This window comes from Chenopodium album, chromosome 24 (genome assembly GCF_948465745.1).
Source record: "Chenopodium album chromosome 24, dcCheAlbu1.1, whole genome shotgun sequence".
NCBI lineage: Eukaryota > Viridiplantae > Streptophyta > Magnoliopsida > Caryophyllales > Amaranthaceae > Chenopodium > Chenopodium album.
In genome coordinates, this window is record NC_137857.1 from 31,942,931 (window position 1) to 31,958,996 (window position 16,066).

Consider the following 16,066-nt stretch of genomic DNA (forward strand, 5'->3'; position numbering starts at 1 on the left):
ATTGCTTATTACAGGCTACCAAAGTTTCTCTGATTGGAGGGAAAAGGTGTGTAAAAATTGGAGTGTTCTGAAACATGCAGTATAGAAATATATTTTATGTGTTGCAAAATATAGAAATGTATCAATATTTTAGTATAGACTAACAAGTATATTGCATTTCATGAGGAATCAAGCTAGCTAAATCCGAAAGATTTGATTTTGAGGGAACTTTTTTTTAGTGCTATAGTTTATCCTCCCCTGTTTCTTAATGTTGCTTTTAATAACTTCTTTAAATGGTGTTTTTTTTTTGGAGGAATCTATCCACATTAATTTGGATATTACAATTTACAACCACTTCTAACATTTTATTGATTGCTTTGATATAAGGTTTCATGATTGATATAGGGCATACAATGAAGTATCAAAACCATTTAAGCACATTCATTCCCTCCTAGATCAAATTAGGAATTTCCTCCTGAGGAGGGCTTCTTAATATTTAGGATTTTTTTGTAAAAAACTACTTTATATACATCAAATTTTGTGAAAAAATACCTTATAATTTGTTGTAAGAAACTACCTTATAAAAACTAAATGTTGTGCTTAATTTGACAATGAAATAGAAGGGGAATTAGGGGTTATAAGGGTACTATGGAGAAATTGGGTGGAAAAAGGAGAAAAAATGATTGAAAATGAGTCATTAAACGTTTCTTAATCAATGCAATAATTCGACAAAAGGTAGCTTTTTACAACATAAATTGTTTTATATGGTAGTGTCTTAAACAAAATTATTTAAAAGGTACTTTCTTATAACATTTTTTTTATAAGATAATTTTTTACAAAAACTGATTTGTATAAGGTAGTTCTTCACAAAAAGTTCTAATATTTAGTTTTTCTTACCTTTTCGAAAATCAAAACCTTATTCAACTCGCTCTTGAACGTGTGTAACTCCATTCCTTTACCCTCAAATACGAATATGAATGTGTGAGAATAAGGTTATAAGGAAGTGATCAGTTCTGATAATGGAAACGGAGTGAAAATGAAACAAATAAGAGGGGGAAAATTAATCATTTAAATATTATCTTTTTATTTGTTTGGTTTAACCATGGAAAGAAATCAATTAAACTTTACTCCCTTCGTTTTTGTTTGGTTTACCTAATAGAAAGGAATCACTTGAAAATGCAACTACTTATATAAGAGGAAGTTTTTGCTATAAATATATGAGCAATTTTACTTGATTGAGTTACATACGTTCATTAAAATACCATAAAAACAAGTTAGCTATAATACTAAATTGATGATCACGATTAGCTAATAATACTAAATTGATGATCACGATTAGCTAATAATACTAAATTGATGATCGCTATTAGCTAATAAGGGCATCCACAATAGAACAAACCTTTAAGAGGTTTGTTCACTTGACACGTCATCATTACACAAACCTCTTCCCTAACAAACCTTTCATCAACAATGGATAAATCTATTTACAGGTTTATGTAGGGACCCACTATCAATACAACTCATTAAATTTAACCCTACAACTTTTTTCCTTAAAAAAAAAAAAAAAAAAGTGAAAAACTTCAATTTTTGCCAACTAAGCAAATACAAACCAGTTGTCTACACAAACCTCAACCCAACAACAAGAGGTTTGTGCCTGAATTGTTCCCACAAACCTCTTATTGCTATTGCCCTTCTAATCATGCAAAAGAGCACTCAAACTTTATTGAGCATTTCATCGAACACTTGGTAGGCATTTATGCAATGAAGTACAAAATTGAACAAAAATAATGTATCAACTACCCAAACCCCCAATATAATCAACAATTATCAATAATATTGAGCAAATATTTACACAAAATTCCAACAATAGTATAATTTACTCACAAAATAGTTTTTGATGACAAATTTTCAACCAAAAGCAAATAAAAATTAACGTATATTATTGAAAAAAAGAATAGTTAAAAGCTAAAAAAATTACAAACAATTGCAAGAACAATGAAGATCCAAAGCCCCAATCTCACGCCTCACCAGAAGAGAGCAGCTAGCAGTGTAGATCGCTAGTAGAGAGAAGAGGAGAGAAAAATGTTGGGAGTGAAGGAGAGAAATAGGAATTTTGTGATCGAGGAGGTTAAGGGTATTTGTTACTCTAAGTTTTTGAGACGTAACAAATAAGGGGTAATCATTACCTTGGCATGCTTGGATTGGGGGTAATACATTAAGAGGGTACTAAAAGTCAAACTTGAAAAAACAAAAATAATTAGAGATGTTGTTGTAGGAGACATGGTGCTTACAAATGAAATAAGCTAGTTGTGCCATGAGGAAAAGAGAGAGATGGAGGAATTATTACTCTCATAATGAGGGTAATAGTTACCCATCCTCTCCTTAGTGTAATTATTACCCCCAAAATAAGGGTATTGATTCCTCTTTCTTCACCTCACACCATACCATCACTACATAATCTTCTTACAATCACATCATCACTATCTCCTTTTTCCCTATTTTCACATTCATTTTGCTTAGTTTGACTTTTATTACCCCATTAATGTATTACCCCCAATCCAAGCATATCCTAAGGGGTCACCTATATTGGGGGAAATAGGGGAGAAAGAAATACAAGAGTAAGGGCCTATTCACATTAACTGAACTGAGCTGAACGAAACTGAACTGAACTGATTGGAGCTGAATTAAACTGAAAAATTTATGAAAGAATGAAATCAAGAGCTGAACTAAAATGAACTGAACTGAAATTAAATAAATATGAACAGATCCTAGATAAAAATGGGTTTGACATTGGTTAAACAATAAAGTGGGTAAACTGTTACCTAGGCCCACCCTAGAGTAACTTTTTCCTCCCAAAAAAATACTCAGCCTACTACTCTCACGTGCCTCCTCTGCCTTCTTTCCCATCTCCCTCCTAGGGTGTTCTCACCTATTCATCTTTTTCATCTCCATTTTTGCTTAAAGCTTCTATTCTCATCTCTAAATTCTCTCTCCTCTACTTCTACTTGTTGCTTACTCTTGATTTCTTCTTCCATAATTAATACAGCAGTATTGTTACCAAAGTATGAAAAATGAAATATTACCCCCTTGTATTATTCTTTCAATAAATTTAGCCCCTTAAATATATATTATCCTCTTAATTATTACATGGAATCCAGACATTTTTAATTATTGGTGATTGTTATAGTGCCCTCTAACCAAACTCACGATAATGATATCGGTTTAATCAAATCCGTTTTCAATCCAAAAAATACACTAACCAAACGCCCCCTAATATTAACCTTAGGAAACGAATAGTTCATAATGTTTTGTACCTTGAACCGTCCAAATTTTGCTTACAAGCCAGGCAATGGCTATCCAATCACGGTACCCAATTTCTCAAAATTAATTTTGTGAATTCTATATATTATTATTCTTGTAAGCTTGATACAACCAATATTTTCAACAAATTGAGTAAACTATCTCAGTTTATGAAAGTTCGTCTCCTTTAGTATTCATAAGGTAATTAAAAATAAATAACTTTATCATATTTTATAATTTACACAAAAGAAATAAAATAGCATAGAGGATCTTATTAGATTCACTAACTTCAATGCAAATTTACCAAATATCAACTTATTAAATTTCACTTATTTATAGCTGAATATATTAATCATCAAAGATGCCCATTGAAACCGCACAAATACAAAATTAGTTGAACTTTTAGGAACAAAGGAAGTACTTACTTCCTCCATCCCTATTTTTTTGCTCCATTATCATAGCTAAAATATAGGTCAAACTTTAATTCTTTGACCATAATATACTGAAACTTATAGTCATATGTGAAATTTTATTAGTTTTGTCTTATATTTTAAAATCCCGAAGACCTTAAAAAGTCAATTGTGGCAAAAAAAAAAAAAAAAAAAAAAAATAGGGATAAAAGAATAATTGTCTGATTTTAATTTGTTGAGCAGATTATCAATCATTGTGTTGTGTAAGGGTTTTAAATGCCCCTAATTGATTATTGTATGTATTTTATTGTATTTAATAAATCTTCTGAATTCAATTATTACCTAGTTAATTTTTGTAATAATAATAATTAATTTTTTGAATGGAAAATAATAATAATTAATAATACTCATAATTGACAGGTTTTGGCAATATCACGTGAAGCAAAATAAAATAAAGTAGTTATACCAAATCTTTTTATAAAATTAATTAAATCAATTAATCATGCTTTTGGACTGTCTAAGCCATAATTCAGCTTTGCCATGAAAATATTATTTTTTTTAATTTTCTAGCATTGATCTATGAATCTATGATTATTAGCAATAATAATAAAAAAAAAAATACTACCTCCGTCCCCTTTTGATAGTCCCTTATGAGCAAATTTTAGTCCCAAAATGTTCACCCCATTTGTTTTTTCCAACAACCATTAGTATTAATTTTTACCAAAATTTCCTCCAATTTGCAACAATACTTGTGCAAATTTAAATCTCTCATGTAAATTTTGTTTTCCCAGTACTTTTATTACTTTCTCTCTCTACTTTTTTGTATACCCAATGTCAATTTACTTTTTCAAGGTATTTTACTATTCATATTTGTGTTTATTAATTCTCGTGAAAAATGCCCATAAGGACTATCAAAAAGAGACGGAGGGAGTATATTACTGTTAATCATCATCCAAATTTTGTAGCACTTGTTTAATAGTTTAATAATACGAGTAGTTATAATATAACGTACTGCAAGAGAATAAGAGATTACGGTAAGATCGACTTTGTAACGCAACAATATCATCTTATCAATTTATCATGATACATGATAAACTAACCCATCACTAGCAACTCTGTAAGCCATAATTAGTCAAATCAGTATTAGGAACAAAATAATTCATAAGCTTCCAAATTCCAATAATCCTTCTTGTCTTGAAATTGGCTCAAAAATCTGATCCCATGAGTAAATACTTGTCATACGAGTATAACCTATCAATTCAGGTGTTTAGGACGGGTATGGGTTGGAAAATTGTAGGTCAAGTTTGACTCGGGTAATGTCATGTTGTGTTGCATATTGGTTGCCCGATTGGATGCGGGTCTCTTCTTCTTCCTTGTAACCCCCTCTTAATTCCCATGATTAACTGGACGTTTAGGGTTATCATGGCTCTCTTTCAATATTTAACTAGTCTTCTGGCCCGTGTAATAGACGGATTGTTTATAGGTATAGAATATAAATTTTTATTTTATAATATGTTTTTATAGAAAAATGAATAGTTTATAAAGAAAGTAGGGGTGAAAATTGAATGTAATTGTAGAATATAATTAGTTGGGGGAAAGTGAAACCAAACAACATTCATACATGTATTGAATTAAAGCTATTATTTATTTATTTATTTATTTTAATATAAAAAGGGGATTAAAAAAAAACAAAAGTTAAATGAGGTGACATGTGGCAATGGTGAAAAAATTAATTTACATGTGGCATGATGAAGATGATGGTTTGTGTCTTTAAATACTAATAAAGGGCATGTTCTCTTCAGCTTATTTTCAAATCATTTCAGTTCAGCTAATTAAGCTCCAATAAGTTCAGTTCAGTTCAGTTCAGTTCTTAATTTCCTTCTCTCATAAAATATTCGGTTCAGTTCAGTTCAGCTCCAATAAATTCAGTTCAGTTCAGCTCAATTCAGTGAATTAGAACATACATGCCCTTAGTATAGATATAGATATAGATATAGATTAATTATTTGATCTTTTAGCTTCTCCAACTCTTCATAATATTTTGGTTAGTTATATAATCAATACTCCGTATTACCTTTGTGGATTAAAAACAAATTATAAGCACTTATACAAAAAGGCTAAACGCTTAATCTCTTTAGGCATAAGCTTATCTAACTCCAACGCGTCATCCAAAAGTGTCTTTGTGTGAGAATGGTGAGTGAATTTAGAGCGCGTGCTGACGAATATAATTGAGAACTTGGTTGCGTCGGAATTCAGTTTCAAGTCAATGATAACTGGGTAGCATTAATTCTACAATTAATATCTGAAACGCTTCCTATTCGACAAAATTTAAAGAAATATGTGAAGGATTAAGGCCCCGTTCTTTAGAGATGCTCTGCTCTGCTTTGCTTTGCTGAAATCTGCTCTGCTTTGCTCTGCTCTGCTCTGCTGAAATCTGCTTCAATCTGCTCTGCTCTGCCCTGCTAAAAATTAATACTTAATAGTGAATTATTATAATAATAATGTATATTTAATCATAATAAATAAATAATTAATACTTAATGATAATAATAATTAATATTTAATAATAAAAAATAAATAATATTTAATAATAATAATAAATATTTAATAATAATAATAATATAATTAATATTTAATAATAAAAAATAAATAATATTTAATAATAAAAAATAAATAATATTTAATAATAATAATAAATATTTAATAATAATAATATAATTAATATTTAATAATAACAATATAATTAATATTTAATAATAATATATAATTAATATTTAATAATAATAATAAATATTTAATAATAATAATATTAAAAATTTAATATTTAATAATAATAATAATAATAATTAATATTTAATAATAATAATATTAATAATAATAATATAATTATGTAGTAGTGGTAGTGGTAGTGGTAGTGGTAGTAGTGGTGGTGGTAGTAGTCGTGGTGGTGGTGGTGGTGGTAGTAGTAGTAATAATAATAATTATAATAATATTTAATATTTAATAACAATAATAAATCATTACTATTATTATTATAGTATTAGTATTAGTAGTAGTAGTAGTAGTAGTAGTAGTAGTAGTAGTAATAGTAATAATAATAATAATAATAATAATAATAATAATAATAATAGTAATAATAATAATGATAATAATAATAATAATAATAATAATAATAATAATAATAATAATAATAATAATAATAATAATAATAATAATAATAATAATAATGAAATCTGCTCTGCTCTGCTTCAATCTGCTATGCTCTACTTTGCTGAAATCTGCTCTGCTCTGCTCTGCCAGAAGCTCAAAAGAACGAGGCCATATTCTATTGATTGGCGGGATAAAATTTTAATGATACACATAAAATAGGTAGGATATCGTGTGGGTGGGTAAATTTTTTTCTGCCCGTTTTGTGTGTGACCGACCACACCGTGTGACCATTTTTAAAAGAACAAAGTAACCCCTATAGCACTGACCAAGTAACCTCTCTAGTGCTAACAAAGCAACCCATATAACACTGATCAAGTGACCCCCATAACATTGACGAATTAACCCTATAGCACTGACGAAGTAACCCCTTTAAAACTGACCAGTAATCTCTATTACTACCCTAACGAAGTAACCCCTATAAGGCTATAATGAATAGCCACACGTAAATAATTTGTGTTTTTTATTAAAAAAAGGAAAATTATTGGGCCATATTGAATGTTCTCTAGGTTGAATTTGAGTTGGGAGAGCTAAGTATAGGTTTGAATAGATTGGGAATGGGTCATTCTTGGTTTGGGTTGGTTCTCAATTTGAGTTGGGCTTGATTTTGGTCAATAATTTGCTAATTCCTAATGGCTGCTACACCCCCTTGTAGCCATAACTACCTACCCCCCCCCCCCCCCCAAATTACAATAAAATCCTTACCCATACCTCACTAACCATGCAGTTACCACCCACTGACCATGGTAAATGAGAGTAACTGTCCATTCCTCACATTTATATACAAAAAAGAAAAAACTTCATTTCAAACACATTTTTCGTGGAATTCTCTGTCATCAAAACCAAAATTTTACATGAAACTCACTACAAATTGCTTCAAAATTACTGCAAATTGCATAAAACATCTAAAAATGTCTGACATTCGAGATAAAGTTCGTCAATCGCAACTAAATTCCAAAACCGAAGAGTAAAATTTGTTCATTTAAGTAGAATTTTGAGTGTGAACCCTAGATTTTGTATTTTTTTTTGTGCGTTTTGATATTCTAAAACAAAATCTACAATAATTACACTTATTTTTGTGGAAAATAGACTAAAACTAAATCTACTATATTTGGTGGTATTTTTGTAGAAATGAAACAGAGAAGAACACTTCGAAGATTCCGTCGGAGAAGACGGTTGCTGAACAAATGTTCATTTTCGGTAAATATTCATTTTCATTTTGATAGATGTTCATTATGATATTAATATATGATCATTTACATTCTTACCTTACATCTACTTGTGTTCATTCTTTAGAGAAGATTACCCTAATTTTTTTTATGATCTTTATATATTAATGAATGTTTACTGGTATTTAAACATATGCGTATTTGAATGTAAATACGTACATGTTCATTCTCATATTGAAAATATCCACATACATAGACTATAATAATACATATTTAACTTCATGTTAAATTATATGCTCATAAGCGTCATTTGAATATTATATTACATACATTTTAGCACTAATATTGATAGATGCTTTTTCGAATTTGATACATAGATGTTTATTAGGATATGTGTATATTCACACATATATTAATGTATGTTCATTCACATATCAAAAAATGTTCAAAAATAAATCACCTATTGTTCATTCATCATAAACCTTTGATGATTATATTTTAAAATATAATTTAGTCTTATGGTACTTTATCCACACAAGTTAAGAGACGCACACAATGCGTGCGTGTGCAATATAGTATCTATCAAACTCGATTCTTTGGTTTTTTTTTCACAATATCATCTCATTTTTCTAATAAACAAAATATTAGTAGGTTTAAAAATTGTTGATAAAAAATTATAAAAAAATATATGTTGATGTTATGTAGGCTAAAAAATAAAATTTGACTTTCCTTAAAAATATTTAAAAAGAAAAGAAGAAATTTTCTTATTTTTTTGAACCAACATGGTAGTTTTTTTTTTTAGATGGTAGTTGTATTTTTTTTTTTAAAAAAAGGATGATTATTTTTTTCAAAAAACATAAAAAACAAAAGATGAAAGGGGTATTTTGGGAAAGTAAAATTTATAACCCAAAACCCCTTTCACTTTATATATTACTATAGATTTAATATCAATACATATTAAGTTATATTTTGACATATTGAATTATTATTTTAAATGGTCATTTACATTTATAGATATTCCTTTGAATTTTTTTTATATATGTTCTTTTTTATATTAATAAATGTTCATTTATAATTTAATACATGTTCATTTAGAAGTAGATACATGTTCATTTAGATTTTTTATGTTTTCATTTTCAAATTGAAATATTTTTATATGTTTATAATTTGTTCAAATTTGAATTTGTAATTATTATTAATGCGTAAAAGTTCAATTTTGAATCCTTAGATTTAACGTACTTTTGTTTGGAATGTGTTGTTATAATTTTTTTTTCTTTTTTACCAAAAAAAAAAAAAAAAAAAAAAAAAAAAAAAAAAAAAAAAAAACTTGATCAATCTCTTATTGTACAGGATAATCAAGTAAGGAAGTTGAAGGCGATAAATATATTGTGCTCATATTATATATTTCATGGAAAACACACATATATATATTAGAGGTGCAACAAGGAGGATATACATATATACACTTTATTATATCAAATGTAACAAAGAAGTTCATTTAACAAGACACATGTACATTTGGTTCACTTTCATGTTTTTGAAACAATTAATACATGTAATAGTATAGTTATATAGAAATGCATTATTATTTTAATTAAATTAAATTTATTTTATATTGGAAATTATTTTTTAAAAACGTTTTATTTAAATAAGTAGAATTCTGAGACGTATGTATTTGTATACTATACATCTTACTATGAAAGTTACACATAGCTCTTGAAATGAACATTTGATGATACAAAAATGAACATTTGTTGAAACACGAATAAACAAAAATGAGCATTAGATGATGCAATGCTTCTTATAATAAAAATGATTTGAACGCAGTAATCCTTATAAATAACTTTTCTCTCCTTTTTTTTTTCTTTTACGGAAATTCTTAAAATTCAATTCAGAAAATATATTAATTTGAACAAAAAAAAACTCCTTGTTATAAAAATGAACATCTAATGATACATAAATGAACATTTACCAATTCAAAAATGAACATGTAATAAAAATTTGCAGGAAATTCTTAAATGAAAAGGGGTAGGGGTAGGGGCAGGGGCAAGCGCGGAGGGTGGGGGGTGCAGGTAGTGTTCCCTGCCATGGGGTGTAGGTAAAAATTTGTAATAATTTGCAAGTTATGTTGAGATTGAAACATATCTAAGTAGGGTCATGTTTAGGTTTGGGTCTCAATATATATTATGTTAATTAGCTCGAGCGAGTTAAATTAATATGATAGATTTTGCATGTCAAACGAACATCACAAAATTTAGGGCGTTAAATATTGTACGGTATTTTTCATATTTTTTGGTTGGAAAATGATAACTTAGCATTATCCTAAGGGCTACATATAAGAAACTTAAAATTTAAAGATCGAAAATCAATAAACATTAAGTAGATCAATTGACGCTTAATTTTGTCATGAATTCACATATTTGTATCACTATAAAATATATATTTAATTCTTATAGGGCTACATAAATTGTCACTATTACCTTTTGTGTCATATTCAAGAAGTTAGAAGATAGTAACGTAGTGGTCCTCTCTTTTTTTTAGGAAAAAAAAATGGCATAAGAAGAGGATTACCATTGACCAGAACTTGATAGGATACCGTCGATACACATTGACGAATAATGTGGATCCAATAAGGGGGAAAACCATAAGCTTGAAGCAAACGAAACAGGAAATCCCAATTTACCCTGTCATAGGCTTTATTCATATCCAACTTGATGGCTGCGAAGAATTTCTTTTTAGCTTTTGACTTATTCATGAAAGAAGGGACTTCATGAGCAATCAGGGCATTATCCGAGAGAAGCCTTCCCGGAACAAAGGCATTTTGGAAATCTGCAACCAAACTAGGCAGCACCTGATGCAGACGACTAGTAAGGCATTTTGCAACACACTTATAGATCACATTACAAAGACCTTTAGGGCGGTATTGAGAAATGAACTCTGGATTATCCACCTTCGAAAGTAAAGCCAAGAAAGTCCGATTCCAGTCCTTCAACATATAACCATGAACAAAGAAATGTTGAACCGCTGCAACAACCGAGTTACCTACCGAATCCCATAAAGATTTAAAGAAAGCCGAAGGAAAGCCATCCGGACCAGGAGACTTACCATCATCAATGCTAAAAATAGCAGTGCAAATTTCATCCTGGGTAAAAGGCTTCATCAGAATCTCTATCTGAGCAGAAGAAAGAGTAGGAAGACAAAGACTATCCCACCAATCTGAATTAAACGTGGAAACCTCTGGAGAAACTGAATAAAGCTCTTTATAAAAGGCAAGTGTAATAGAGGTAATATGATCCGAATCTTAGTGCCAGCAACCAGAAGAATCTCGAAGACCCAAAATCTTATTTTTCCATTTACGAGATTGAACCTTAGAAAACAAAAGACGAGAATGCGAGTCTCCTAAAGAATCCCACTTTGTTTTAGCTCGTTGTTGCCAGAAAATGTAGGCCGCCTTTGCCTCTTCCATTTTCTCATTCTTGATAGAAACGAACAAACACCGGTCTGCACGAGTGCACAGAGATTGCGAAGCTTGATAAACATCAAAAACCAACTGTTTTCAATTAATACCCCAAGCTTTCTTATGGGAGATACACCAAGCGAGAAGTCGATCCCGAGCAACAGACAATTTTCGGGATAAAGTGAACATGGGGGAACCAGGAAAAAAGAGGAGAAGACGGAAACGATAATGTTGTGTATAGCTGGAGCTGACAGACACCAGTTCTCAACCCTATATGGACGTTTACTGAAATCAGGATCAGCCGTATCAGAGAGAATAATAGCAGCATGATCTGAAAATAAAATGGGTTGATGTAGAAGTTTAGTATCAGGGTAATTGGTAAACCAAGTGGAAAAGCCATAAGCCCGATCAAGACGCTCGAAAATAGGATCAGAATCTAATCTATTATTAGTCCAAGTATAATGAGGACCAGAGAAAGGAACATCAATCAAATCCAGATCTATCCTCCAATTTATAAAGTCCAATTGACTTGGGATAGAAAAACTACCCCCCTAATTTGTCTGAGCTATACTCCACTTGGTTAAAATCACCAATAATTACCACATTTGAAATTGACTCCAATATGTCATTCATATCCTTCAATTCACCTTATACGCCTTCGGTTTTGTTTTTTTTTTACAAGGTTGTATGTCAGGTTACAATATGCTTTTATGATTATTATTTTATAATACGTTATCAGCACCATACTCTAAACAAAACTATTATATTGATCACTCCGTAAGTATACTAGCCAAGAAATGGCAGTACCACCATATGTGAACACATATCTAGTTTGTGATCGACCATTATGAGGATCAGATAAATAACCTGCATCTGCAAAACCAATCAAATTTTCTTTGGACAACTTTGGGAAAAATAAACCCAGAAGATAACGAAGTAAATGTTTTATTCCATTCCAATGCCTCTGGGTTGGACATGAACTAAACCTTGCTAATAAATTAACTGAAAATGATATGTCGGGTCGTGTATGACTTGCAAGGTACATTAGCGCTCCAATTGCACTAAGATATGGTACTTCAGGACCAAGAATCTCTTCATCATTTTCCCGAGGTCGGAATGGATCTTTATCTACTTCAAGTGATCTTACAACCATAGGGCTACTCAATGGATGTGATGTATCCATAGAGAATCTTTTAAGAACCTTTTCTATGTATGTTGATTGATGCACAAGGATTCCATTCTCTAGGTGCTCTATTTGTAACCCCAAGCAGAATTTTGTCTTTCCAAGATCTTTCATTTCGAACTCTTTCTTTAAATAACTGACAGTCACTGAAATCTCTTCAGGAGTTCCAATGATATTCAAGTCATCAACATACACCGCAATTATAACAAATCCCGATCCAAATTTCTTTATAAAAATACATGGGCTGATAGGATCATTCTTATAACCTTCTTTTAACAAATACTCACTTAGACGGTTATACCACATACGCCCAGATTGTTTCAATCCATAAAGAGATTTGTTCAATTTAATACAGAAATGTTCTCGAGAACTAGATTTTGCTGCTTCTGGCAGTTTGAATCCTTCTGGGAGCTTCATGTAAATGTCATTATCCAGTGGGCCATATAAATAAGCTGTGACTACATCCATCAAACGTAAGTCAAGTCTTTCTCTTATTGCCAGACTAATCAAAAATCTAAAAGTAGTTGCATCCACCACAGGAGAATACGTCTCCTCATAATCAATACCAGGTCTTTGTGAGAATCCTTGTGCAACTAAGCGTGCCTTATATCTTACAACTTCACCCTTTTCATTTCTCTTTCGCACAAAGACCCATTTATATCCCACTGGCTTTACACCTTTAGGTGTACGGACTACAGTTCCGAATACTTCTCTTTTTTCAAAAGATTTTAATTCTGCTTCAATTGCTTCTTTCCATTTTGGCCAATCATTTCTTTGTCTACATTCTTCAATGGATTTTGGTTCATGATCCTCATTATTATCCATGACATCTAATGCTACATTGCATGCAAAAACATCATCGACGTCGATTTGATTTCGGTTCCATGTAATTCAAGACATGATATAATTTGTTGAAATTTCTTCATTATCAGGTACCTGAATTTCTTCCTGTATCATGTCTAAATTCTCTTCTGGAGATCCTTCGAAAATTGTTTCCTCAATTTGACCATCATCAATCAATGCTCCTTTTCTTTTCCGAGGATTCTTATCTTTGGAACCTATTGGTCTTCCACGTTTCTGACGTGGTTTAGACTCATTAGCAAATTTATTTTGTCCTTCCGGGACTTCTATTTTAAATGGAGCATTTACAGCTGGAATATGTGACTTGGTCACTCTTTTTGGGTCAGCAAACGAGTCTGGCAATTGATTCGCTAAACTTTGTAAATGAATTGTCTTTTGAACTTCCAATTCACATTGTTTAGTTCGAGGATCAAGATGGGATAATGATAATTCATTCCATTTAATTTCCTTTTCCAGCTCTCTTTTTTCTCCCCCTAAAGTTGGGAAAAGTGACTCGTTAAAATGACAATCTGCAAAACGAGCCGTAAATAAATCCCCTGTTGTAGGTTCAAGATATTTAATTATTGACGGGGATTCAAACCCAACATATATTCCCAACCTCCTTTGAGGACCCATCTTAGAGCGTTGTGGTGGAGCTATTGGAACATAAACCGCACATCTTCTCGCCACTCTTACGGAGCTTCAATGGTGAATAAGATCGCAGCTTACTGCCGACTTTGCGCAGAGGAGAACAAGAGGAGCTTTTAATTGGAGAAGAAACCTTCGCCGCTAAAGGCGGTGATAGTGGTGGCGAACACTCCATGGGGACCGCTGAATCCGAATCGGAAGAAGTGAAGCCTTCACCAAAATTATCATGCTCATCAGAAGGTTAAACCTCTTCAATCTCAGGTGTGGTGAAAAATTCGAAAGCCGCTGAAGACGAATCTGCAACATAGCCCGAGTTGTCAGAACTGTCGACCGGAAACGAAGAAGAAAGAATGGGCGATGGTGAAGCAGCAGCTGCTGTCCCTTCCCAATTGCTAGGACCGGCACCGAAAGGGTCGTCGAAAACCGGCCCGGAAGGTCCTATTGGAGGCGGAGAAAAATTAGGAATATTCGGAGCTGAATCCGGGACCACCTGATCCGGGTTCGGATGTGGATGTGAAGCTTGATAATACGGATCACCATCAAAGAAATTGGGCCAGCCCAATTCTGAATCTGTTGGAAGCCCATTATAATAACCCACATTAGTAGAGAAAGTTTTAGAGTGAGAAACTCTCACGAAATTTTACTCTTTTTTCGCCTTACTTTTTCCTAATTTTTCTTCATAAGTTTATCCTTCAACTGTTCATCAGTTGCACTAGTGTTCGTTCTAGGAATCACCGTCTATTCTCAATCATGTCTCGTTTTCTAAATCCTACCACCTTCGTTTACCCTCATATAATAGGAGAGGATTATATTCCTGCTCCTCCTCTTGATGACAATCTCAACTTAGATTGGAATTGTAGTGTCATAGGTCGTTGTTGGGATGATAGAATCAATAAGGAAGATTTCACCCCTGTTAATATTCAACGACAAGTTTCTAGATTCTGGCACTTTCGAGCTCCAGTTCGAGTGTATCCCTATGGGAGGGATTATATTTTCTTTTTGGAACGCAATAGGATGCAGCGGAGCTTGATGCTCGAGGTTGGGTTCACTTTCTTAGTGCTATGTTTGTGCTTCAACGTCTCCGGGGGCACTCCGTTCCTCTTAATCTCAATTTGCACTTAGTGGAATTATGGGTTCGCGTGGAAGGTCTTCCGGTCCGTTACTCCACTTCGGAGATAGCATCTACCGTGTTGTCACACGTAGGTGAGGTAACTATGGTGGATGACACTAATGGTTAGTTTCCCATACCACACCCTCGTATTAAATTGGTTGTTGACTTATCGTTGCCTTTGATTGATGCTCGCTCAGCTTTCCGGATCATTGCAGACAGAACCTCCATACAAAGGACGAATAAAAAAGAAGACAGGGGATCGCCCTAGCGAAGACCACACTGATGATGATTCTCTTTTATTCCTGCAAGTTTCCCCCGAGGCTTGTGAGAATCTTATGGCTCTTCTTTCGAATTTTTGTTCCTTGTCTGGTCAGGTGATTAATCTTCAGAAATCCTTTGTTAAATTTAGTCCTAACACTCCTACGGACTATCAGGATTTCCTTGCCTGGAGCTTTAAATTGCATTGCAAGCCTACTCTGGGTTCGTATTTGGGTGTTCCGGTGGAGCTGGGTCGTAGCAAGGTTGCTGATTTTAGATTTCTAATTGATAAGGTGGTTCAACGTCTGTCAGCTTTTGCTACGCTAGGCCTTTCGTCAGCAGCTAAGTTGGTCATCATCAATTCTGTCCTGGTTGCTTCGTTTAATCATATCCTATCTGTTTTTAAGGTGCCCTCGTCTATTTGCTCCAAGGTGGATAGCCTATTAGCAAGATTCTGGTGGAAGTCAGATTCCAGTTCCCGCGGCTTGGCTTTGCGTTCTAATG

At 32.3% G+C, this 16,066-nt stretch overlaps 1 protein-coding gene across 1 annotated transcript; it reads right to left on the reverse strand.

The window, feature by feature from the left end:
* Positions 1-1,573: 1,573 nt before the first annotated feature.
* Positions 1,574-14,368, reverse strand: LOC145610844 (uncharacterized). Its single transcript, XM_081666121.1, has 5 exons — positions 14,218-14,368; positions 11,720-12,021; positions 11,381-11,615; positions 10,662-11,281; positions 1,574-1,672 (listed from the first exon to the last, which is right to left on the reverse strand). The coding sequence occupies exons 1-5, from the start codon at positions 14,366-14,368 to the stop codon at positions 1,574-1,576; spliced, it is 1,407 nt and encodes a 468-aa protein (XP_081522247.1).
* Positions 14,369-16,066: the final 1,698 nt, after the last annotated feature.